We start from the raw sequence: 27,204 nt of genomic DNA, 5'->3' as shown, positions 1-27,204 counted from the left end.
CTTGGTGATATATGTAAACCTAAAATCCAGTTGCTGACAAAATGATAAGCACATGAAAATTCTCATTCTTATATAACATAAAACCAATGGTCTACTGTTTATGATATCCATATTAATTGTGGAGCCTTACATTCTTACAATGATTAGCTTTCTTCTTCAGAATAACAGAGGTTTTTATTGGCTACAATCAGGTGTAGTAATTCTGTTGGGAACAATTCCAACATAAGACCAAGCATATGTGCTTGTGGTATCCTACCAAATACACCTCATTAACTACCCACCAAACCCAATGGAATCCCAATTCTTGCCCCATTTTACTACATTATGCTCCCAGAGTAAATCACCACTCAGCGGATCTCCCAAAGTTCCCGACATCCCTTGCATCTGTACCATCTTCAAATGCCCATTGTGCATCCTGACAAGCACCAGCAACCCAGAGATACCCTCCATGTTTCCCAAGATTTACTATGGATTTGGACAATGGGGAAACTTCAGGTGAAAGTGAGGACTGCAGATGCTGGAGACCAGAGGATGTAAGTGGGCAGGAACTGGCCAAAGGAAGAAAGAAACTGAGTTGAGGTTGGACGAAATGGGTTCTGTGGGGCAGGAGCAGATAGAAACAAGGGTCTGCTCGGGCAGTTTGTGGATTATGGGAAGGAGGGGAGAAGGAGATAGGAGTTTGTCTGGGTTTCTTCCTGGTGCTCCGGTTTCCTCCCACAATCCAAAGATGTGCAGATTAGATGAATTGGCGATGCTACGTTGCCCATAGTGTTCAGCATTATGTAGATCAAATACATTAGTCAGGGGTAAATATAGGATAATAGGGTAGGGAAATGAGTCCAGGTGGGTTACTCTTTGGAGGGTAGGCGTGGACTTGTTGGGCCGAAGGGCCTCTTCCATACTGTAGGGATTCTATGAATCTATAAGTCAAAGAGGAGAGCCTTCTCCTAGCAGTACATCAAATGCAGCCTCTGATACCAGTGGAGGAGTTTGGAGACAGTTAGTCTGCTGTTCAGGGTAGATAGCAATAACACATTCTTCAGATAGGGCTCAATGGTTAGCACTGCTGCCTCACAGTGTCAGGGACCCAGGTTCGTTTCCAGCCTTGGGTGACTGTCTGTGTGGAGTTTGCACATTCTTCCCATGTCTGCGTGGGTTTTTTCCAGGTGAGCTGGTTTCCTCCCACAATCCAAAGATGTGCAGGTTAAGTGAATTGGCCATGCTAAATTGCCCGTAGTGTTCAGGGATTTGTAGGCCAGGTGAATTAGGCAGGGAAAATGTAGACTAATAGGATAGGGGCATGGGTCTAGAAGGGATACTGGTGTGGGTGTATTGGGCCAAATGGCCTGTTTCCACTCTGAAGGGATTCTATGATAAGGAGTGAGGAACTGAATGTCAGGTAACCCATCACCTGTCTTGACTCTTTCTGTTTTACTGTGGGCTGTTTTCTTCCCCTCAGATGACAGAAAGGCAGGTATTAGCGAGATGAAAATGAGTGGTACAGCTGCTAGGTTTGGTGTTGGCGGGAGGTGTCCCTAGTGAGTGATTTGGCAGTGCAGATGGTCTGCATAGTTAGTGCTGGCGGGTGTTGGGATGGGTGAGAGTAAGTGAGGGAAGATGTTGCAGAAAATAGTGGGAAAGGAGAATCATGAGCTTTGGGTTGAGATGGGTACAGTAGCAGAGATACAGCAAGTGAGGTTTCAGAGAGAAGATTGTTGCACCTATGTAGGCAGTCAATGACCTTCTTCCTATAGAATTGCAAATGGCTGAGTGCTTTGGGTGGCAATTATGGAACAGATTGGCACAACCTGGTGTCATAGCGTTCACTGCAGGTCCTGAGAGAAGGAAAAGCCCAGTATGTGTAACATACTGTCCAGCTGGACGTCCAGGTCAATTCCAGCAAAACTGGGGTGAAGTTTCCCCATTGTTGAAAAATGTGGTGCTGGAAAACACAGCAGGCCAGGCAGCATCCGAGGAGCAGGAGAATCGACGTTTCAGGCATAAGCCCTTCTTCAGAGCACCTGGAAAAAACCCACGCAGACATGGGAAGAATGTGCAAACTCCACACAGACAGTCACCCAAGGCTGGAAACGAACCTGGGTCCCTGACACTGTGAGGCAGCAGTGCTAACCATTGAGCCCTATCTGAAGAATGTGTTATTGCTATCTACCCTGAACAGTAGACTAACTGTCTCCAAACTCCTCCACTGGTATCAGAGGCTGCATTTGATGTACTGCTAGGAGAAGGCTCTCCTCTTTGACTTATAGATTCATAGAATCCCTACAGTATGGAAGAGGCCCTTTGGCCCAACAAGTCCACGCCTACCCTCCAAAGAGTAACCCACCTGGACTCATTTCCCTACCCTATTATCCTATATTTACCCCTGACTAATGTATTTGATCTACATAATGCTGAACACTATGGGCAACGTAGCATCGCCAATTCATCTAATCTGCACATCTTTGGATTGTGGGAGGAAACCGGAGCACCAGGAAGAAACCCAGACAAACTCCTATCTCCTTCTCCCCTCCTTCCCATAATCCACAAACTGCCCGAGCAGACCCTTGTTTCTATCTGCTCCTGCCCCACAGAACCCATTTCGTCCAACCTCAACTCAGTTTCTTTCTCCCTTTGGCCAGTTCCTGCCCACTTACATCCTTGATTCCTCTGACATTCCACGCCACTTTCAGAGTTTCCAGTTTGCGGGCTTCAGCAGCCTTCTCTTTCCCATGGTTGTGCAATCCCTTTGCACGTCCATCCCCAACCAGGACGGTCATACGGTCTGTTATTACACAAAGCTCATGGTTAGCCACTAACAGTCCCCATTAATAGTAATTATCCATTCCTTTTTCTGTCCAGTGTTCTTCTCTTTCTTTGGGCTCTACCTCCACCTATCGTTTACTTCTCAGCCCCTCCACCCACCCTATCTTCTGCATAAAAACAACATTTTGCTAGCTACGAATGACCCTTCTGGGGAGGGGTCACTGGACCCAAAATGTTAACTCTGCTTTCTCTTCACAGATTCTGCCTGATCTGCTGAGCTTCTCCAGCAACTTTTGTTTTTGTGTCTGATTTCCAGCATCTGCTTTTATTTTGGTTTTTATTTAGCATTTCACTTCAAACCATTCTCAAGCCAATAAAACACCCATAAATCCATGAGCGTAACGTTGACTTTGCCATAGGCTTTCTTCCTTAAAGAAGCTGTCTTACAACTAACTACAATCAAACAGAACATAATTTTATCACTCACTTGCTTAATCAAATTAGAATTACTAATTGTTGGAAAATAACTCAATCTTATAATGGCATGGCCAGAAAAAGTAACTGTCAAGTCAGGCTGCTTAAAATTCACATGCAAACAAGGGCCATCCTATAGCCAAAGGAGTAGGCTTTTCCCTTTCACTGGAGCGTAAATACAGATCAAAGATAATGTTGATGTAATAATTAGAGTTATACAATACTGGCCATTGATGTTCCAGACAATATAACAGAGTTTACAGTTGCATTCTTTTACTCATCTTTTGCTTTATCTGTGGTAAAATATAAATCACATGTAAAGTTTGCTCCAATTGTCCTTGTTGTTAAAACGTATATGTGTAACTCCTATTCACTAGACAGAATAGGTTTGCATAGGAACAAAAGAAATGGAACAGTTCAGTTCAAAAAAACAAAATAATGGAACTTTCCTGAGTCTGTTTACAAAGGTGTGTTACATAATGCAAGTTTTGGATAATTTGCAAAGCAACTGAATTCCCGAGCAGAATGTATCATGAGGCATAATGTACTTGTGGACTCCGCATATATTCAGATTAACGGGAGATTCACATGGAGGGAAATTGTTGTGGGATCCAGATATATGGAATCTCAACCCATTCAACCTATCCTTGGGCTTTCGCCTGGAAATATGAGCGATGCTGCTTGTACCACGAAGGACAAAATATTGATTTGGCAATAATTACTTTAATTCCCTCTACTCTTGACTCTAATGCCTTTATATACTGCACACTTACAGGAAGTAGATGCACACAGTCATGCTCTAATCACGAATCATACCTTGGATCAACTAGAGACATATTGAATGCAATGTGCTGTTCCTAATTATTCCCAAATCAGTGCACTTTAACCCCTGTCATTTACATTAAATTCCATGCAATACTTGAAACAAATATGATACTATCCTGTAAATTAGGTAACACACAGGATCACCAAATTGCATCAACCTTTAGTAATAGATTTGCCACTGGGCTTCAGTGATACTACACTATTAAAAGTTTGTAAATGTCAATGCCAATTTCACTGACTTCTATAAATGTTGGCAAACATAAAAAATCCCTTAAAGAGTTCTAGATGTAGGTTTGCTCACTGAGCTGGAAGATTCATTGTCAGATGTTTCATCATCATACTAGGTAACATCTTCAGTGAGCCTATGGACGAAGCTTTGTTAAGATTTAACCTAGTACGGTGACGAAACTTCTGAAAATGAACCCTCCAGCTCAGCGAGCAAACCTACATTCAGAACCTCAACCTAAGCTACAAATCTCAAAACTCCCTTAAAGAGTTTCCATGAATAGATTTACATTAATCACCATGCCAGTGTGGAACAGATCTTTTGAGATGTAATAATGTAAACTTTTATGAGTGTTTAATGCCTTAAATAATGAAAGGCCACCTTTCTCCATAGACCATCCTTTACGATAAAAACAAATTGCCTCAGTATGCATTAATACTAGTGTAAGAAGCACCACACCTGTAACAGCACAACACAGTTTTCAGGCTAGAAATGAAAACACTTGACTGAGACCTGCTGACAAACATGACAAACCTGATGCCTTTGTGTTTGTGCTGAATGGCAAGACATTACAAGAGTACAGTGAGCCTGGTATCTCTGATTGAGGGGGAAAGGGGCAAAAAGGCAAGGATGTTGTGAGCATTCAGGCAGGCTGAGTGAGTGAGTGCTATGACAGTGAGCAAAAAGCCCGGAGGTACAGCCTGATCCAGTCCATGAGCTGAGGGCTGAGTCTCAGAGTTTCTATTTACAATAGGAACTGCTGGGACAGCTCTGATTGCAACAAGTGCAGAAACATACTGTAAGTGGATCGGAGATGCACCATGGAAGTTCTTAGAGGCTAGCACATAGCGGTAGTTCAATGTCAGAGGACATGGATGCATGTGGCCAGTACCCATGGAACAAACCCAAGACACTGGTGCCTGGCATCTAACATGGAGGTCCTCACTGGCAACAGTGAGCTGAATTAGACAGCTATCCACGCTGAGTTCTCATTTCAGGTTTTCTCAACATCTAGAATTTTGGGAGATTTTGGTAAGACAGAAAGCTGCATATTAATGAGGCATATTGTGGTTTGAACAAGGTGTCTAACAAGCAATAATTCCCTCGTAATTGGCCAACTCACCACGCCTTTGTGAAAAGGATAAAAGTTGCAGCATGTGCTTCTAATATTAAGATTGATTTCACCAGACTGGTCCAATTTCGGCACAAATTTTGTCATAGCTTACGTCACTCAAAGCTCTGAATTATAAGATTCCGCCCAGAGTGTGAAATTCACTCTTCCAAAACAGGATGTGCTGTGGTCACATGCAAATTAAACACCCATTCAAGCAGGAGGAATTACTCACTCATTTCATCAGCTAGAAACTCATGGTCTCATAAATTTCCAGCTTTTGAACGACCCCAGAAACCCTTAAAATTGGCTGGTAGAGTTCATTCAAACTATAAGGGACTTTTATTTAGTTTACTTTCACGATGACAGACAGATGAGTTATAAATACACAAAGATCTGTGACTATGTTTCTGTAACTAGTATATGAGAGTAAGATTCTGAATTAGTGGTGCTGGAAGAGCACAGCAATTCAGGCAGCATCAGAGGAGCAGTAAAATTGACGTTTCGGGCAAAAGCCCTTCATCAGGAATACAGGCAGAGAACCTGAAGGGTGGAGAGATAAGTGAGAGAAGGGTGGAGGTGGGGAGAAAGTAGCATAGAGTACAATGGGTGAATGGGGGAGGGGATGAAGGTGATAGGTTGGGGGGGAGGGTGGAGTGGATAGGTGGAAAAGAAGATGAGAGTAAGACTCAATGCTGCAAATAAACTGGCTTCTGAATACTAATCTTCAGGAATCCGAACTGAAAGCCCAAATTCTTAACCTCTCAGGATCTACTGTCTCCAGCTTTGCACACAGTTAAACAATGCTATTTATCATACTGCGAGTACCTAGGGTTACACAACATGGTACAAGGTTACAGTGCAGAACTTGAGTATTGCTGAAAAAGACACATTTGCTGAAGCTTTTGGTCTTGCACTAATAAGGGCGATTCTCAAGAAATGTATAGAGGAACAACGTGTTCGTACTGTATGAGGAAAAAGTGTTGATAGGTTGATAATGCACTAGTTATATGATGACAGTTAACTGTCAAGCTTTGCTACACAGGCACTGTGCCCTAACTCTTTCACTGTTATATCGATGACTCCATCAGTGCAGCATCCTGTACCCAGGCTGAACTGAAGCAGTTCATCAACTTCGTCAACAATTTCCACCCTGCCCTCAAATTCACTTCGTCCATCTCCAACACTTCCCTCCCCTTTCTTGACCTCACCATTTCCATCTCCGGCGACATTCTCCAGACGGACATCGACTACAAACCTATGGGCTCCCACAACTACCTGGACTACACCTCCTACACCCAGTATCTGGCAAGAACTCCATCCTATTATCCCAATTCCTCCATCTTCGCTCTGCCGCATCTGCTCAGACGAGGAGACATTCCACTCCCAAGCATCCCAGATGTCCACTTATTTTGAACAACGTGTTTTTCCTCCCTCCATCATCCAGACAGCCCTCTACTTCACCAACTCCATTCTCCATTCCACTGCTCTAAAACCCCTCCTGCCAATGCAATAAAGACAGAGTCCCCCTTGTCCTCACCTACCACCCCACCAGTCTCCGCATTCAAAGCTTCATTCTCAAAACTTCTGCCAACTCCAAATAGACCCACCATCAAGAATATCTTCCCCTCTCTATCCCTCTCTGCCTTCTGTTGTTCCTCTGACAGTCCTTGGTTCATGCTAATTCACCACCAAAACTCCAGGTACCTTCCCCTGCAACCAGAAAAGATGCAAAACCTGCCAGTACATCACTCTCCTCACCACCATCCAGGGCCCCAAACAGTCCTTCCAGGTAAGACAGAGGTTCACCTAAGTCTCTTCCAACCTAGCTTACTACATCAGGTGTTCCCGGTGTGGTCTTCACTACATCAGGGAGACCAAACATAAACTTAGGGAATGGCTCACAGAGCAACTTAGCCGGGTCTGCAGGGGCCGACCGGACAGCCCAGTCATCGCCTATTTCAATTTCCCCAACCACTCCCTTTAAAAACACAGAAATAGAGGACACACACCGGATCATCACTGCCACACTCACAGGAATCCGATTCACTAGAGAGGAAGAAAAGGACAACCAACTCCCATTCCTAAATGTGATGGTACAGAGAACACCGAACGGAGAATTCACCACAAAGGTATACAAGAAAGCCACACACACAGACCACGTCCTGAACTACGAAAGCAACCAGCCCAACACACACAAAAGAAGTTGCATCAAGACACTATTCAAAAGGGCCACAACACACTGCAGTCCATCAGAACTGCAAAAAGAGAAAGCAGAACACCTATACAATGTATTCGCCAAAAACGGATATCCTCGCAATTTCATCAACAGATGTCTAAGGGAAAGACAACGGAACGAGGACATGCCGCAACCCAAAGGACTAGCCACACTACCATACATCAAGACCATTTCTAAACTGACAGCCAGATTACTGCGACCACTAGGACTCATAACAGCACACAAACCAACTGCCACTCTCAGACAAAAACTCACCAGAACGAAGGATCCAATACCCAGCATGAGCAAAACCAATGTAGTGTACAAAATCCCATGCAAGGACTGCACAAAACACTACATAGGACAAACAGGAAGACAGCTAACGATCCAAATCCATGAACACCATAGCCACGAAACGACACGACCAGCTATCCTTAGTAGCCACACACGCAGCTGACAAGCAACATGAATTCGACTGGGACAACACTACTATTATAGGACAAGCCAAACAGAGAACAGGCAGGGAATTCCTAGAGGCATGGCACTCATCCACAGATTCAATCAATAAGCACATCTGGACCTAATATACCGACCACTGCAGCGGACAGCTGGAACTGACAACCGGAAGCTGCAGATTCAAACCACTACACATGCCAGCGGAAAGATCACAGAAGTGCTTCACAGGAGGCTCCCAAGCACTGAGGATGTCACCTGGAAACGTCTGCAACACAAATTTCCAGCTCGGCGAACAGAGCCACAACAACAGAGTTGCTAAAGCCAATTCAGCTACTTCATCAATGACCATCTTTTCATCATAAGGCCAAAAGCAGGGATGATTGCACAATATTTAACACCATTTGCTGCTCCTCAGATATTGAAACAGTCCATGTCCATTGTAGGTAGTAAATAGGCTGAAATGGGAAAAAAAGTATGAAGCCTGCCCTATTGAAAGATCAGTCAGATGGTGACTTAAGCTTTATGTTTTTTGAGGGGATATGTATGTTTAAGTTAAGTGTTACAACTCAGTAAGCACTAGCTTTCGGAGCGCTGCTCCTTCATCAGGTGGTTGTGACAGCACTCTGAAAGCTAGTGCTTCCAATCAAACCTGTTGGACTATAACCTGGTGTTGTGTGATTTTTAACTTTGTACACCCCTCTCGGACACCGGCATCTCCAAATTATAACTCAGTAAGCACTAGACTAAACTCATGACACAAGTCCGGGTCAAGTCCTGGTAAAACTAAATCAGTGTGTCAGAGTAATAATCGACCATTTGTCAACAAATAAAAATGTAGTTGACTGTAGGATTATGGTGTGTGAATATTGTATGGTTGATTGGATGTCACAAAAATTGTCAGGAAATAGCCTATTTGAGCAGCAATGAGCAGGCTGTCTTGTGGCCCAAGGTTCATTAAAATGAGAGATAAGCCTTGGTACATGGAAAATAAATAGAAGTCTTTATAAAGGTGAAAGGCCAACTGACCATGGTAGATGAATTGCACTGTGATATTTTAAGATCTCCCCAATTTAAGGATGTCCAACTTACAAATGCTCCAAAAGATCCAACATACAAATTCTTACTGTACTTACAATTGATTATTTTACATTATTTTGCATTGTGTTCTGACTTGCATACAAATTGACTTGCAAGTGGACTCGAGAATGGAACCCGTTCACAACTTGAGGACTGCCTATACTATTTATGCAGCATTTTCTAGAGTACCATGCTTCAATAAAGTAAAATTGTACACACACTGATGTCCAAAGTGAACCCAACAGAGTAAAGAAATTAGGAATTAAAACCTGCGCTGCATGCAAAAAATGACCTGAACAATGTTCAGGCTTGGTCTGATAACAGGCAAGTAATATTGACCCCACACAAATCCCAAGCAATGACCATCTCCAACAAGAGAACATCTGACCGTTGCTCTTTGTCATTTAATGGCATTTTTTTAATATCCAGAAGTGCTTTTAAACATAACTGAAAGCTTTCTTTACCATCAAAAATCACCTGCAGTATTTTTTCATCTACTAACCACTTACAGTAAATCACTCACCTTTTCCAATTGATTAATTTATATACAAAGCCTGTTAAGGGCATTCAACATCATTCATAGCTGAATACCCAACTATCAACATTCTGGGGGTTTACCATTGACCAGCAACTAGCTGGATAAACATGGATAAATTCTGTGGTTATAAGAAAATGCCAGAAACTGGGAATTCTGAAGTGAATAACTTGCATCCGGTCTCCTCAATGCCTGTCCACCATTTAAATGACACAAATCAGGATTGTGAAGGAATACTGTACACTCAGTTTGGATGGGTGCAACTCCAGCAACACTCAGAAAGCTCAACACCATTCAAGGTAAAGTAATCCATTTGATTAGCACCCTATCAATAACCTTCAATCAATTTCACCAACAAAGTACAGAGACCACAGTTTGTGCTATCTGCAACATGCACTGCAGTAACTCACTAAGTTTCCTCAGACGTCACTTTATGAATTCATCACCTTAAGCAACTAAAAGGCTAAGGGTGGCAGACACATGCAACTTCCCCATCAAGCCACACAATGTCATGACTTGAAAATATATTGTTGTCCTTCATTACTGCAGGGCCAAAATCCTGGAATTCCCTTGCTAGTAGCACTGTGGGTGTGCCTATCCATGGAATGCAGCAGTTTAAGAAAGCAGCTGGTAACCAGTTTCTCCAGGGCAATTAAGGCTAAGCAAATAAATACAAGCCTAGCCAGTGATACCCACATCCCATGTATAAATAAAAAGTCTTTGATTTTCTCTCCTTCTATTGCAAATTGTCAACAAAATGTGTCTTTTTCAGTAGTATATTTGACGTATTTCACTGACAGGTACTCATAACTATATGCATAGTGGAGCACATTAAAGCAAGGACATTCTGAAATAGCATATGTCCCATTCTCCTGACTAGTAAATTGTGTCTGTCTGTATCTTAATAAAATGCTTTGATCTCATGCAATGATGCTAGCAACTCATCTGATTTAACTTATCCAAAAAGGAATCCAAATGATTATGATCTAAAGTTCAGGGAACATTTGGCAAACTATAAAAATCTAAAAGATTTCCTGTTGGAAATGTTAACATTTTAGTTACTCTACGGCAATTTAATGTAGTACTTCAATGTCTGTCGATAGGAAGGTGAATTTTCTGCACTTTAGAGGTTAATAGATTCATTTTTGGAGTTGTTGGCTGTGTAGGGATCTCAATATTCGTTAAAGTGATGTTAATGATTTCCTACTTTATATGGAAGTGTTCATCAAATAGAATTGAGGGAGGTGAGAATAGAATTAACCGTTCCTCCAGTTTCATACAATAGCGAGGCTTTTATGTGTCAATCCTCACAATATATGCAGTGTAAAACAAATACAACAATGTGTGTTAAATTAATTAAGTAAATACAAAGAGCACTCACCCCCTCCCGGCAGTATGTCTCTCTCAAAAAGACACAGTTTATATCCATGCTGCTTCTCTAACACAGACGGAAGAAGCTCCAGAGCAAATTTCTCCTCTGTAATGATGTAACTGTTGCTCTCATCATCCTCCCCCAAGGAAGAAGTGTTTGCATATGAAACAAAGGCATCAAATTCTTTCCCATCTGGTCACAAGTAATTTGTGGCAGAGTAAGACAGTCGGTGATGAGGGGGAATAAAACAAAGAGAATGGAGCTTACTATCTTTCAGCCAGTTTTAATACATTCTGAAGCTATTTAAATGGAAAAATAGTAATTTTGAACAAGATTCATTTGTTTAAATTACATGTGAAATTTTAGATGTAGTGGAGGATAAATTCAACATAGGCAGAGCATGCAAAACAGGCAATATTATACCTGTGAAATACTTAACATTCATTTCATCTACTTAAGGAATTTGGTTAGCAGTTGTCTTATAATGCTCATTGATTCCACATAGTTGCACGAGAGTTAAATCCCGTTGCATCCTCTTGGTGAGTAAAAGCAAAACCCATTCCCCTTCTTAGCAGTGACAAGGATAACATTAAGTTCAAGATGTTCCAATTTGTTCATATGTGAGTTAATGCAACAGGATGGAATTTAAGAAGTATTCTCATTTCTGAGACTACACAGTCATTAATAATTAGCCATTTAAATAATTGTGCAGGAGAAAGTTGCAATCTTCTGTTAATTTTAAAGTCATCCTCAAAAGTTTATCGAAACCTTCATGGTTATTTCATCAGTTCTCCCTCCTTTCCTGGATTATTCATTTTTCTATTTCTTATACATTAGTTATTTACAACAACAAGCAATAAACTGAATGTTTCAACATGACAAGAGTTATTAAAAGTGTGCTAACGTTTGGAAAGTACAAATTAGCACATGACAAATACTCTGAAGTTCAAATGATAGCAAATTAAGTATTATTGAAAACTATAATGTATTATTTTCTCATATAGTAAAATTAATCTGACAAAGTATCAAAACCTGTTTTTAAATTGATATGTTTGGATTAGAGTCATAGAGATGTACAGCATGGAAACAGACCCTTCTGTCCAACCTGTCCATGCCGACCAGATATCCAACTCAGTCTAGTCCCATCTGCCAGCACCCGGCCCATATCCCTCCAAACCCTTCCTATTCATATATCCATCCAAATGCCTTTTAAATGTTGCAATTGTACTAGCCTCTACCACTTCCTCTGGCAGCCCATTCCATACACATACCACCCTCTGCGTGAAAAAGTTGCCCCTTAGGTCTCTTTTACATCTTCCCCTCTCACTCTTGTTCTGGACTCCTCCACTCCAAGGAAAAGACCTTGCCTATTTACCCAATCCATGCCCCTCATATTTTATAAACCTCTATAAGGCCACCCCTCAGTCTCCGACGCTCCAGGGAAAACAGCCCTAGCCTATTCAGCCTCTCCCTATAGCTCAGATCCTCCAACCCTGGCAATATCTTTGTAAACCTTCTTTGAATCCTTTCAAGTTTGACAACATCTTTAGGATGGAGACCTGAATTCCATGCAATATTCCAACAGTGGCCTAACCAATGTCCTGTACAGCTGCAACATGCCCTTCCAACTCCTGTACTCAATACTCTGACCAATAAAGGAAAACGTACCAAATGCCTTCTTCACTGTCCTATCTACCTGCAACTCCACTTTCAGGGAGCTATGAACCTGCACTCCAAGGTCTCTTTGTTCAGCAACATTCCCCAGGACCTTACCATTAATTGTATAAGTCAGGTTAAGATTTGCTTTCCCAAAATGCAGCACCTCGCATTTATCTGAATTAAACTCCATCTGCCACTTCTCAGCCCATTGGCCCATCTGATCAAGATCCTGTTGTAATCTGAGGTAACCTTCTTCGCTGTCCACTACACCTCCAATTTTGACGACATCTGCAAATTTACTAAATATACCTCTTATTGTCACATCCAAATCATTTATATAAGTGATGAAAAGTAGTGGACCCAGCACCGATCCTTGTGGCACTCCACTGGTCACAGGGCTCCAGACTGTAAAACAACCCTCCACCACCACCCTCTATCTTCAACCTTTGAGTCAGTTCTGTATCCAAATGGCTAGTTCTCCCCGTATTCCATGAAATCTAACCTTGCTAACCAGTCTCCCATGGGGAACATTGTTGAACGCCTTACTGAAGTCCGTATAGATCAGATCTAATGCTCTGCTGTCATCAATCCTATTTGTTACTTATTCAAAAAACTCAATCAAGTTTGTGAGACACGATTTCCCACGGACAAAGCCATGTTGACTATCCCTAATCAATCCTTGCCTTTCCAAATGCATGTACATCCTGTCCTTCAGGATTCCCTCCAACAACTTGCCCACCCCCGAAATCACTGGTCGATAGTTCCCTGGCTTGTCCTTACCACCTTTCTTAAACAGTGGCACCATGTTAGCCAACCTTCAATCTTTCAGCACCTCACCTGTGACTATCAATGATACAAATATTTCAGTAAGAGGCCCAGCAATCACTTCCTTAGCCTCCCACATTGTTCTAGGGTACACCTGATCAGATTCTAGGGAATTATCCACTTTTATGCGTTTCAAGACATCCAGCACTTCCTCCTCTGTAATATGGACATTTTTCAAGATGTCACCATCTATTTCCCTACAGTCTATATCTTCCATATCCTTTTCCACAGTAAATACTGATGCAAGATATTCATTTAGCTTCTCCCCCATTTTCTGTGGCTCCACACTTGCTGATCTTTGAGGGGCCCTATTCTCTCCCTGGTTACCCTTTTGTCCTTAATATATTTGTAAAAACTCTTTGGCTCTAATGCAATGAGGGGTACTTTAGATTCCCAAGAGATCAATTGTTTTAAGGGTCTCTATAGTCCAAGGCACAGACAGATGTTTCTGTGGCCAGCAGCGAAAAAGCAGAATGGTGTGTTGCTTTCCTGGTGCCAGGATCCAGGATATCTCAGGGAGGGTGCAGAATGTTCTCAAGGGGGAGAGGGGCCAGCAGGAGGTCATTGTCCACATTGGAACCAACAACATTGGAAGGGAAAAGGTTGAGATTCTGAAAGGAGATTACAGAGAGTTAGGCAGGAATTTAAAAAGGAGGTCCTCAAGTGTAGTAACATTTGGATTACTCACGGTGCTATGAGCTAGTGAGGGCAGGAATAGGAGGATAGAGCAGATCAATGCATGGCTGAGGAACTGGTGTATGGGAGAAGGATTCACAGTTTTGGATCATTGCCAGCTCTCCTGGGGTAGAAGTGACCTGTACAAGAAGGATGGGTTGCATCTAAATTGGAAGGGAACTAATATACTGACAAGGAGATTTGCTGGAGCTGCTCGGGAAGATTTAAACTAGTAAGATGGGGGGATGGGTTCCAGGGAGGTAATGAGGAAAGAGATCAATCTGAGACTGGTACTGTTGAGAACAGAAGTGAGTCAAACAGTCAGGGCAGGCAGGGACAAAGCAGAGAACAAGGTAGGACTAATAAATTAAACTGCACTTATTTCAATGCAAGCGGCCTAACAGGGAAGGCAGATGAACTCATGGCATGGTTAGGAACATGGGACTGAGGTATCATAGCAATTACAGAAACATGGCTCAGGGTTGGACAGGACTGGCAGCTTAATGTTCCAGGATACAAATGCTACAGGAAGGATAGAAAGGGAGGCAAGAGAGGAGGAGGGTGGGGGGGGGGGGGGGGGGGGGTGGCATTTTTGATAAGGGATAGCATTACAGCTGTGCTGAGGGAGGATATTCCTGGAAATACATACAGGGAAGTTATTTGAGTGGAACTGAGAAATAAGCAAGGGATGATCACCTTAATAGTCAGAGGAAAATTGAGAAGAAAATTGTAAGGAGATCTCAGTTATCTGTAAGAATAATAGGGTGATTATGGTAGGGGGGATTTTAACTTTCCAAACATAGACTGGGACTGCCATAGTGTTAAGGGTTTAGATGGAGAGAAATTTGTTAAGTGTGTACAAGAAAATGTTCTGATTCAGTGTGTGGATGTACCTACTAGAGAAGGTGCAAAACTTGATGTACTTTTGGGAAATAAGGCAGGACAGGTGACTGAGGAGTCAGTGGGGGAGCACTTTGGGGGACAGTGAACATAATTCTATTCATTTTAAAATAGTGATAGAAAAAGATAGACCAGATCTAAAAGTTGAAGTTCTAAATTGGAGAAAGGCCAATTTTGACGGTATGAGGCAAGAACTTTCAAACGCTGATTGGGGGGCAAACGTTCGCAGGTAAAAGGACAGTTGGAAAATGGGAAGCCTTCAGAAATGAGATAATGAGAGTCCAGAGAAAGTATGTTCCTGTCAGGGTGAAAGGGAAGGCTGGTAGATATACGGAATGCTGGATGAATAAAGAAACTGAGAGTTTGGTTTAAAAAAAGAAGGAAACATATGTCAGGTATAGATAGGAAAGATCAAGTGAATCCTTAGAAGAGTATAAAGGCAGTAGGAGTATACTGAAGAGGGAAATCAGGAGGGCAAAAAGGGGACATGAGATAGCTTTGGCAAATAGAGTTAAGGAGACTCCAAAGGGTTTTTACAAATACATTAAGGACTAAAGGGTAACTAGGGAGAGAATAGAGCCCCTCAATAATCTAAAACAAAAGATTATTCAGCTAGAATACGATGTTTCTAAATAATTCTTGGACTGTTTATTTGCAGAGATTAGAAAAAGGATTTCTTTTCCAATTACATACAGTATGCAATTGAGAAATGTTACTGCATTTAGAATTATATTCTTGTGAAAATGAATTCAGTCAATAATTTTTAATGGCAAATTTCCCTTACCTCCAATGGTTTCATCCTTTAAGAAATAATGTCGATAAAGCAGACAAATTTCAATCCAAAACTTATAGACTCCAACACATCCACAAACAAAAGTCACAAATATTAATGACGTAGATATAGTTATTACTTTTATTTGAAAGATGTTGGACTCTGAAAGAGTATAAAACAGTATCTTTTAGCACATAGGTAATCAGCTTAATTAAACAAACATTTTTTCATTATTTATATTTGAACGCAACTTGTTTGTTCAAAGAAATGAGTCAAATTCAAAATCAGGACCAAGACAAAGTTTGTCATCATGCATTAATCGAAAGTTATTACTTCAATTTATAAAGTACCCTTAAACTTAAAAAAAGACTTTTGAAGTGTTTCACAGGAACAATACATAAAAAAGGGACAGACTTACAAATAGAGATGACCAAAAACTTAGTCCAGTTGGTAGGTTTTAAGAAGTATTTTAAAGGCACAAAGCAATGTAGCGGGTTCAGGAGGTGATTGGAAGGGATTTTTTTTATTCGTTCATGTGGGCATCACTGGCTAGGCCAGATCCCTCCTCTTTGTTCTGGAGAAGTTACCATCTTGAATTACTGCAACACTGGAGGTGTAAGGACAGCAAAAGTGACATTAAGAAAGTAGTTTCAGGATTTTAAACCAGTGACAATGAAGAAACAGCAAAAAAGTTCCAGATCATGGTGTATTCTGATGTGTCTGCTACCCTTCTTGTTCTAAGTGGTAAAGGCCAAGGGTTTGGAAGGAGCTGTCAAAGGAGCCTTGAAGAGATTTTGCAGAGCTTCTTGTAGAGGGTACAGACTGCTGCTGCTGCTGTGCATCAGTAATGAACAGAGTGAACATTGAAGGTGGATGAAGGGTGTCAAACAAGTGCATTGTTTTGTCCTGGAAAATGTTGAGCTTCTTGAGTGTCTTTGGAGCCACATCCAACCAAGTAAGAGATAGGTATTCTATGACACTACAAACTTTATGCCTTGTAGCATGTGAACAGGCACTGAGGAGGCCAGAGGTGAGATACTCCTCTCAGAGTTCCTAGTCTTTTACCTGCTCTTGTAGCCACGGAACTAGCACGGCCAATACAGTTCAGTTTCTGGTCAGTGGTAATCGTCAGAAATTGCTAACGATTCATCAAGAAAATGCCACTAATGGGGTTAGATTATCTCTTTTTGGAGATAGTCATTGCCTGGAAAGTTTGTGATATGATTGTTAGTTGCCTTTTATCAACCCAAGACTGGATGTTGTCCAGATCATATTGCATTTGGATACAGATTGCATCAGTATTTAGATTAAATTAGATTCCCTACAGTGTGGAAACAGGCCCTTTGGCCCAACAAGTCCACACCGACCCTCCGAAGCGCAACCCACCCAGACCTTTTCCCCTACATTTACCCCTGCACCTAACACTACGGGCAATTTCCCATGGCCAATTCATCTAACCTGCACATCTTTAGACTGTAGGAGGAAACCAGAGCACTTAAAGGAAACCCACGCAGACACGGGGAGAATGTGCAAACTCCACACAGACAGTTGTCCGAGGCGGGAATTGAACCTGGGACCCTGGCGCTGTGAGGCAGCAGTGCTAACCATTGAGCCCCCATACCGCCCATATTTGAGAAGTTATGGTTGGTGGTGAGTATTTTGTAACCATCAATGAATATTCTTACTTTAAACATGATAATGGAGGGAAACTCAGTGACGGAGCAAATGAAGATGGTTTGGACACTACTCTTGGATACTGTTGTAGCGACGTCCTGAAACTGAGATGCTTGACCTCCAACATCCACAACGATTATACTTCATGATAATTATGACTCCAAACAACAGAAAGTTTTCATCTGATCCCATTAAGCCCAGATTTTCCAGGGTACATTGATGCCATATTTAACTGAATGCTTTCTTGATGTTAAGGGTAGTCATTCTCATCACACCAGAACTTAGACTCTAAGCAGCTCTCAGTGTGGTCTCCTTTACATTGGGAGGTGAGGACTCAAACTGGTAGAACATTTCAGGGATCATCTCTGGGACACATTCACCAAACAACCCCACTGTTGTGTGGCCGACCACTTTAACTTCCCTTCCCACTACACCAAGAACATGCAATTCCTGGGCCTCCTCTACCACCAAGTGCAAACCATTGATGCCTGGAGGAAGAACACCTAATCTTCCGCCTTGGGACTCTCCAACCACACGGCATCAATGTCGATTTCAACAGTTTTCTCATCTCCTCTACCCCACCTCATCCCAGATTCAACCCACCAACTCAGCACCGCCCTCTTGAACTGTCCTACCTGTCCATCTTCCTCCCCACCTATCCACTCCATTCTCCCCTCCAAACTATCACTATCACTGCCCGCCTGCATCTACCTATCGCCTTCCCAGCTACCTTCCCCCCAGCCCCACCACCACCCTCACCCGCCCCCCCGACATTCCTGATGAATGGCCTACGCTCCACAGATGCTGTCTGATCTGCTGTACTTTTCCAGCATTATGCTTTTTAACAACATCAGAGATAGTGAAGAGGCTAAAATTTGAGTCCAGATATCTTAATGGATTGAGAATGATGATGACTACAGAAATTATTTCAAAATTATTTGAAAACAAAATGAGGGCAATAGGGCAGCAGTCTCACTGTGAGTTGAGACACAAACAGCAGAGTATTGGCTGATGTCAATTTCACCGAGAGTAGAATTAATCTGGGAGAATGGGAGTACATTGGAGTAGAACAAAAATGGAGGCAATTTGCCAACACTTTTGGGACACATATTGGAGGAGAATCCGAAAGCCATTTAAAAGCCAATTGGTTGTAGTGTATAGGTTGTCCTATGTATATGGTCTATCGCTTTCTTCATATATCTTCCCACAACTTGCTTTCTTGCTGGGCTCCTATTTTGTTACAGACAGACAGACAGACTCCTGTCCCTACCAAGCTCCACTGTCACCTCCTACCAGTTGTTACTTTCACCAGCTTCTGGCAAACAGCTGACAGTCTTCAGCACATGATTTCCTGGAGTTAAAATTATACAAACTCTTTATTCATTCTGCAGACTTGGTTAACATTATGTCTTGGGCATGGCATTGAGACTGGAAGTATGTGACTTTTTTTCCAAACTTACGATTTATCATAAAGAGTTGTAAAACACACTAGGTGTGGCAGTGCAGTAGCATGCAATGGTGCAATGACCTATTCAGTTAATTATGTTACAAGGCACTTCAGTCTGTCTCTCTCCACCTACAATGTAGATTGCATCTACAGCTGCACTTTATCAGTAACAGCTCTGACTCATTTGCTATTACTCTTCATCTTCTTGAGTCAGAAGGTAAGGAGATAACATTACATCAAAGGACGAGGCTTACAAAATTGGTAAAAAAAAGATGTAAGGCTGAAAATTTGGAGAACTCGAGAATTCAGCAAAGGAGTACCAAGAAATTGAGATGGAAAGAGAGAATGTAATATGAAGATAAAGTGTCAAAAGACATAACATTAATTGTAAACGTTTCTAAAGACCTGTTAAAAAAAGAGATTAGCAAAGAAAATCTGGGTCCATTACAGGAGAAGTAATTTGTGCCTATCTGCACACAAGAAGTCCCTGAAATAATTGCGATGCAAGGGTCTAGTGAGGGTATGGAACTGGAATTTATTTTTGAGAATTTTTGCAGCAGATTTGATGAGAAAAAACCAAGTGATGTGGTGTATTTGGATTTTCAGAAGGTTTTGGTAAAGTACCATGCAGGTGGTTAGTAAATAAAATGACAGCATGTGGGATTGGGGTAACAGCATGGACTGAGGATTGTTAACTAACAGGAAACAGCAAGAAGAACTTGGTAAATCTCAGGTTGGCAGGCTACTATTGGGCTACTGTAAGGATCAGTGCTTGTGCCCCTACTGTTCACAATCTATATTTCAAAGTTTGCAGATGATAACAAATCTTTAGGGGAAGGTGAGCTGTGTGGAGGGTGCAAAAAGACTTTAAGGGGATCTAAGCAGGCTGAGTAGTGGTTGACAGTATGACAGACAGAAAATAATGTGAACAAGTGTGAGGGTATTCGCTTTCACAGGAGTGGTGCGAGTGCTGAGTATCTTTTAAATGGTGAGATATTGGAAAATGTTGATATCCAAAAGGGACCTCGGTGACCCTGTTAATAAGTCACTGAAAGCTAAAATGTAATTGTAGCAAGTATTTCAGAAAGCAAATGGTACAACAGCCTTTAAACCAAGAGGAGTGGATCTCAGGGCCAAATAAATCTTGCTTTAGTTGTATAGAACACTGGTGAGAACACACCTGGAGTATTATGGGCAGATCTGATCTCCTGGCCTAAGGAAGGATATATTTCCTATGGGAGAATGCTTTGGAAGTTTATCAGACTGAGTCCTATTAAGAGAGACTGAAAAGACAGGGCCTCTACTCTCAAGAAATTAAAAGAATGAAAGGTGATGTTATTGAAATATTCAAAATACTTAAAGGATGGACAGTGTGAGTGCAGAAAGGATGATTCCCCTAGATGCAGGGTCTAGAACTAGAGGCACAGTCTCAGGATAAAAAGCAAACTATTTAAGATTGAGATTAGGAGGGAGGTGAATCTTTCAAATTCTCTATTCCAAAAGGCTCTGAGTGTTAAGGCATTAAATAGGCTCAAGATAGAATTGATAGATTTCTAGTTAGGAATAGTAGCAAGAAAAATGGGGATAGAATGGGAAAAATGGCATTGAAGTAGCTTATCAGCCATGTGTTAGTATGGTGGAGCAGGCACGGGGCGGGAGGGATGAATGGCCAATCTGCTCTTATGTTCCTCTGTGTTCAAGTCACCCTCTAGTATTACAATTTCCAATGAACTTGTCGGAGGCGTTATCTTTTAGATGAGCTCTGACACTGAGCAAGTTCTGAAGAAGCATCATACTAAACTCGAAACATTAAATTTCTTCCTGCTTTCACAGATGCCGCCAGACCAGTTGAGCTTCTCCAATAGATTTTGTTTCCATTTCAGAATTTCAACATCTGCACCATTTTGCTTCTATTAAACTGAGGCTGCGTCAGTGCTCCCAATTTTATGAAGATGGTCCTATTAGAAAAGTAGGGGAGCTTTTCCTGGTTGATATTTATCTAATCCACCTCATTTAGATAAATTGCTGTTTACAGTATGCAAATTGGCATTTCTTACACTGCAACAGTGGCTAATTTTCACAGTTCTTCCTTGACTGTAAACTGCTTTGTATTTAGGAAGGAAGAATAGAGGCAAGACTATTTTCTAAATGGGAGAAAATTCAGAAATCTGAAGTGCAAAGGAACTTAGGAGCTCTAGTCCAGGATTCTCTTAAGGTAAATTTGCACGTTGAATCGGTAGTTAGGAAGGCAAATACAATGTTGGCATTTATTTCGAGAGGACTAGAATATAAAAGCAGGGATGTACTTCTGAAGCTTTATAAGGCTCTTGTCAGATCACATTTAGAGTATTATGAGCAATTTTGGGCTCTGTACTTCACGAAGGATGTACTGGCCCTGGGGCGGGTCCAGAGGAGGTTCATGAGAATGTTCCCAGGAATGATTTGGAGATGCCGGTGTTGGACTGGGGTGTACAAAGTTAAAAATCACGCAACACTAGGTTATAGTCAAACAGGTTTAATTGGAAGCACATTTATAACAAATTTATAGCAAAAATTTGTGGCTATAAATTCTGTGTCTTACAATTGTGTACTCCTCAACCACCTGATGAAGGAGCAGCACTCCGAAAGTTAGTGCTTCCAATTAAACCTGTTGGACTATAGCCTGGTTTTGTGTGATTTTTAACTTTGTAGATCCCAGGAACGAAAGGCTTAATATACGAGGAACATTTGAGGACTCTGGATCGATACTTGATGATGTTTAGAAGGAAGGGGGGATTCTAATGGAAACATACAGAATACTGAATGGCCTGGACAAAGATGGCGTTGGGAAGTTCTTTCCATTAATAGGAAAGACTAGGACTTGAGGGCACAGCTTTAGAGTAAACCTTTTAGAACGGGGATGAGGAGAAACTTCTTCAGCCGGAGAGTGATGAATCTATTGAATTCATTGGCACAGAAGGCTATAGAGACCGGGTCATTGAGTATATTTAGGACAGCGATAGATAGGTTCTTGACTGTCAAGGGGGTGTGAAAGGTTAAAGGGAGAATGGGATTGAGAAACTAATCAGCCATGATTGAATGGCGGAGCAGACTTGATGGGACAAATGGCCTAATTTCTGCTAGAATGTTTTTATGGTCTTAAGGTCTTACGGTCTAGCATTGCACTATATATTTCCTGATGTGTAGTCTGAGACTGTAATCTGGTTCCAACTCCTCTGTGTACAATGGTGGAGTTTGCATCAAACTTCAGTGCAACCCCTGAAACATAGTCTGGACCTTGGAATTTACCAGTCTGCAATACTTATGTTTGGACTGCTCCTTGCACTGTGTCACCTCTTGTTCATTGTTCATAATAACATTTTAGAGGTCAATATTTCAAAATATTGATGATAGAATGGCAAGATAATAAATCATTAGACTTTAGGAATTGCCAGGACCCCTCAAATAATGATAGTCAAAGAGGGACAAGCATTTGCAATTGACTTTCAATGTGAACCGTAAGTATTCACCTAAGACAGTGTTTCTTTAGTTATGTTTGCTTATCTCTTGTATAGTAAAATTCCTTTGTTCTAATTCATGGAATCCTGTGGCATAGTTTCTCCCTTTGAATACTGAGTGTTTGAGTTTCTCTTAACATTAACAGTCTCTATCAGGATCCTAACAGCTGGAAGGCCAGCAACACTCAGGAAGAACAAAGAAAATCTTTCAGCAAGTTGCTGGCCTTGCAGCAGTAATTGATATTTGTGTCCATTTAAATTCTAAAGAACAGATTCCTGTGAGTTGAATCCAGAGTATAAGTTCTCTCAAGGATTTCTTTCCAATTGCATGTTATGAAGGAGATAGTTGATGACGTAAGAAATGTGGGAAATCTCTACTTTGGGTTATCTTGTTAATTGATGAAACTAACCTAAATACTGGCCGTACGTTAAACTTCATTGTTAAACCTTACACTGCACTATTGTATTCCTATTTGTAATATACTGTCGATAAAAGAGGTTAAGATGAAAAGATGGGAAAATGTGGTTTGAGTTATCATTAGCCTGAAAGGTGTAAAAGGAACCAAATGGTCAAAAAGCAGATATTCAGCAGTGTGAAAACAAACAGCTTGTTGTGCGGGAACTACAAGATAAACATGCTTATAACATCTTGAAGGCTCAGATGTACAACTGCACAACTGAGATAAAATAGTTGAACTTGAGGGTCTGTTTAGTCTCCCAAACAGAATGATACCAAGAGCATTGGTTAGTTTAATTCCTTTACTGGCTTATCCCACCATAAAGGTTCTACCTTTGTCCCCTTACCTAAGGTATGGTGACCTTAAGGTTACATTCTAGGAGAAAGTGAGGACTGCAGACACTGGAGGTCAGAGTCGAAGAGTATGGTGCTGGTAAAGCACAGCAGGTCAGGCAGCATCTGAGGAGCAGGAGAATCAGTGTTTTGAACATAAGTCCCTCATCAGGATGCTGCCTGAGTGGCTGTGCTTTTCCAGCACCACACTCTCGACTCAGGTTACATTCACCTGTTACATTCTTTCTAATGAGAGAGTAGCCTCTAAAACTATGGTAACAATAGTTGAGCACCAAGTTTCTAAACTTAATAAAGCAAGTTTCCTTGCTTTAGTAAGACACTAGCATTGGAAAGTTTATCAGCACGGAATAACAGAGATGTTGAAACTTTGACCTGGCTTAGGTGGTTATACATTCAACAAAATATTTTGTCATTGGGCTGTTTGAATACCAATAAGGGCATGATGGGTTATATTGGTCTCAATTTACTTTGCTGTGAAATAAAAATCTCGAGATTCTGCAAGAACAGAAATTTTACGGATGTTAAGAATTGCCTTGACTCATGCACCAGCAGGTCATGTACAAACAGGGAGTGTGACATGCTGATGACCATTCCTTCCTTCCAGGATATATGAGAAATGCTGTTTCACTTTGAGATTGCTGTACAGCCTGAGTAAAGATTTACTTATATCGATTTAACATATACCACCATCACTGATAAGATTTACCACTTGGAATATATTTAGAACATGAGAATAAGGGATTAATGTGCTATATTGGTTGCAATCCAAATTACGAGAGAAAACTATGTTACTCTCCACAGTCACCTCAAGGATAATGTGCAATGGTTCTGAAACTCTGGTGCACATGATGGATCTGAAAGGGCAAACCATTCTCATCACCAGCTAAGCTACGTTTCAGTGTGTGTTTGAAAGTTCTAGCAATGAGACCTTTTGTCAAATAAATTCAAGTTGGTTCAGGAACCATCTGACAGGATTCATTGCTTCCTTTACATGCAGAGCCTCAAGGATGTTATGTATGGACCAGTGCCTGATGGACTAGTGTTGAAAGGTGCTTTTCTGCACAAACTTACCTGAGGGACAGATCATATGGCAAGCTCAAATAAATGTTTTGTATATTTTTTAATTTAAAAATTCAGCTGTAATTCGTGGAAGAATGATTGTAGTTTGTGCACACTCATATGAGGAATAAAAGGATATGTCAAATGTTGCTAAAGGGTGAATTCTTGCAAAGAAAGCAGAGCTTAAGAACAGATGTTTCCTGATGTGAACTAGAAAAATTAATGCTCCTGACTGTTACACAATTTGATGAACATTGTGTTTTCCTTAAAATGTTGAATGAGATTTTCATGAGAGGGAGAGTGAGTGTGTACATGTGAGTGTGTGTGTGAGAGAGTGTGTGTTTGCATGCTCACTAATTTTCTGATCTGTTGTAAAAAATAAAATTGTCTTTGATTGTGGCATATTGCAAAGGAGCATAACTCAAAATAGTTTTAGAAAGGCACTGGTTTCAATGATTCTGTAGAATACGCTACAGTATATGTTTGAGCAGGCTTCATTGGCAAACAGAATGATCTTAAGGGCATGTCCATGATTAATAATTAAAGCTGTGAGCTATGTCAATGATTATTATTCTCTATAAAAGTTCAATTATAGTTCAATCATAGTACTTTGTTGATCCAGGGAGAGGCAGAAAAACAAATAATGTATTTAAAATATGTTGAATATGAGGAGAAAATATCTTCATAAAATTGAGAGAAAGATGGTTAATCATATAGTGTAAATAGGTAAACCAGGATTGAGCTAGAATTGATTAGTCTAATTGGTCAGAATATTTTAAGCCCAGTACACAATGGTTGGCAGCAGGGGCCAGGGATTAAGCAGGAAGCATTGGGACAGTGTCACAATACTGTCCCTCCATCTCCCTCAGGTTTCCGAGCATAAGATGCCAGAGATTTGGCAAACCATTCCACAAAAGCAGCTAGCTATGTAGGCCCCAGTGAGGAGCCATTTTCAGATGAAAATGATAGTTTATTTGAATTGGACTAACTCCCCTCACAGTTTCTGGAGGCTGACAGCTTTGGGGTGGTCTCCCAATACAAGCTTCAGGGGGCCTTTGATGTCTCATCTTGCTGTCCAATATACCAGTCCCAAAGAAGAAAAGGCAATAGCTTGAGTTGGAACCAATTATGTGGAAGGGCAAATTACAGATGCCATAATCTGTTAAAAACTGCTGTGTGCCAACAAAATATTTGCCAGCACTGATTGCTATCAACTTTAAATCCTTGAAAATCTGGCAAGTGGCCTTGGCAACATTTGCAGGCCAATCCTCGGCAACATACGAACAAGAAACAAGGAATAGGCTACTCAACCCATTCAGGTTTGGATCTTATAGAACCTCAGCACATACTGACACTTGGGGCTAGATTCTCAGTGAGACTTGAGAAATCCAATACTCAGATGAATTCTGGATTCTGACCCATTGACTGAGCTACACCCTGCATGACCAATGACTTCTAAATACAAGTAGCTTAATGAAGGAGGAGGTCATCTCATCAACATTTAATGAGATCAAGTGCCTCCAGGAGGCAGGAGCTGCACCGGTGGTGATATGACCCCACAGCATGGTAGTTTCAAAAGCTGCCATATTAAGTCCCAACCAGTAGCTTTTTATAACATTTGCGGCACGGTGGCACAGTGGTTAGCACTGTTGCCTCACAGCACCAGAGACCTGGGTTTAACTGCCTGTGTGGAGTTTGCACATTCTCTGAGTGGGTTTCCTCTGGGTGCTCCGGTTTCCTCCCACAGTCCAAAAATGTGCAGATTAGGAGAATTGGCCAAACTAAATTGCCCATAGTGTTAGGTTAGGGGTAAATATAGGGGAATGGGTTGGGAGGGGGTTACTCTTCGGAGGGTCAGTGTGGACTTGTTTGTGTAATTCTACATGTGGTCCTAGTGCTGACATTTTGTTAAAATGGCTGGAAATAGGAAGTTGATTGTTTTTGTGTCAGAAGTTCAAAAGCTGCTTAGAAACCATCTGGAGTTAACATTTTCATGTAGGTGAACTCTTCATTGATATGGAAATGGATTTCCTGCATTCTTTGAATGCGTGGGAGTGGGAATGGAAGTGAGTCAAATGAAGACTGGAGCTCATTTAAACACCTCATGGCAGCCATAGCAAAGACTGCTGGTTGTTTTCAGGAACTACCAATGCTTTGTGTCAAAGCCCTCCATTGTACAAGAGGGAATCAAATTGTTGCAGTGTAGTGAGAGACCAGGCACTGTCAGCAAGGCAGCCCATCACTTCATCAATGCTGACCTGGAATGAATGCTTGAGGCTCTGAGTGAGTGGAGGGAGGTTGTCTTGATGGAGAGTGGCAGCAAGAAGCCACCTCATCATATAACTGTGGCAACTGTCTGGTCAGCATCATCTCCTTCTACCTCTTCCTTGTCCTCATCTGCGGAATGTTTCAGAGAACACCTCTGGGACACCGGACCAACCAACCCAACCACCCCGTGGCTCAACACTTCAACTCCGCCTCCCACTCCACCAAGGACATGCAGGTCCTTAGACTCCTCCATCGCCAGACCATAACAACACGACGGCTGGAGGAAGAGCGCCTAGGAACCCTTCAACCACAAGGGATGAACTCAGATTTCTCCAGTTTCCTCATTTCCCCTGCCCCCCACCTTGTCTCAGTCAAATCCCTCGAACTCAGCACCGCCTTCCTAACCTGCAATCTTCTTTCTGACCTCTCCGCCCCCACCCCCACTCTGGCCTATCACCCTCTCATTGACCTCCTTCCACCTATCACATTTCCAACACCCCTCCCCCAAGTCCCTCCTCCCTACCTTTTATCTTAGCCTGCTGGACACACTTTCCTCATTC

At 41.6% G+C, this 27,204-nt stretch overlaps 1 protein-coding gene across 1 annotated transcript in view; it reads right to left on the bottom strand.

Annotated features, from left to right (window-relative positions):
• Window positions 1-27,204, bottom strand: part of LOC122550655 (interleukin-18 receptor accessory protein-like) — an 86,358-nt gene that overhangs the window by 11,648 nt on the left and 47,506 nt on the right. Inside the window, exons 9-10 of the mRNA XM_043691733.2 lie at window positions 15,901-16,050; window positions 11,067-11,249 (exon numbers count right to left, since the gene is read on the bottom strand). Coding sequence (XP_043547668.2) covers window positions 11,067-11,249; window positions 15,901-16,050 — 333 coding nt within the window. The remainder of the gene's footprint in view (window positions 1-11,066; window positions 11,250-15,900; window positions 16,051-27,204) is intronic.

This window comes from Chiloscyllium plagiosum, unplaced genomic scaffold (genome assembly GCF_037043375.1).
Source record: "Chiloscyllium plagiosum isolate Xiang-an unplaced genomic scaffold, Cpla_swu_hap1 HiC_scaffold_6, whole genome shotgun sequence".
In the NCBI taxonomy this organism is placed as follows: domain Eukaryota; kingdom Metazoa; phylum Chordata; class Chondrichthyes; order Orectolobiformes; family Hemiscylliidae; genus Chiloscyllium; species Chiloscyllium plagiosum.
The sequence above is the reverse complement of the archived record's forward strand: the minus strand, read 5'-3'. Positions and strand labels throughout refer to the sequence as shown.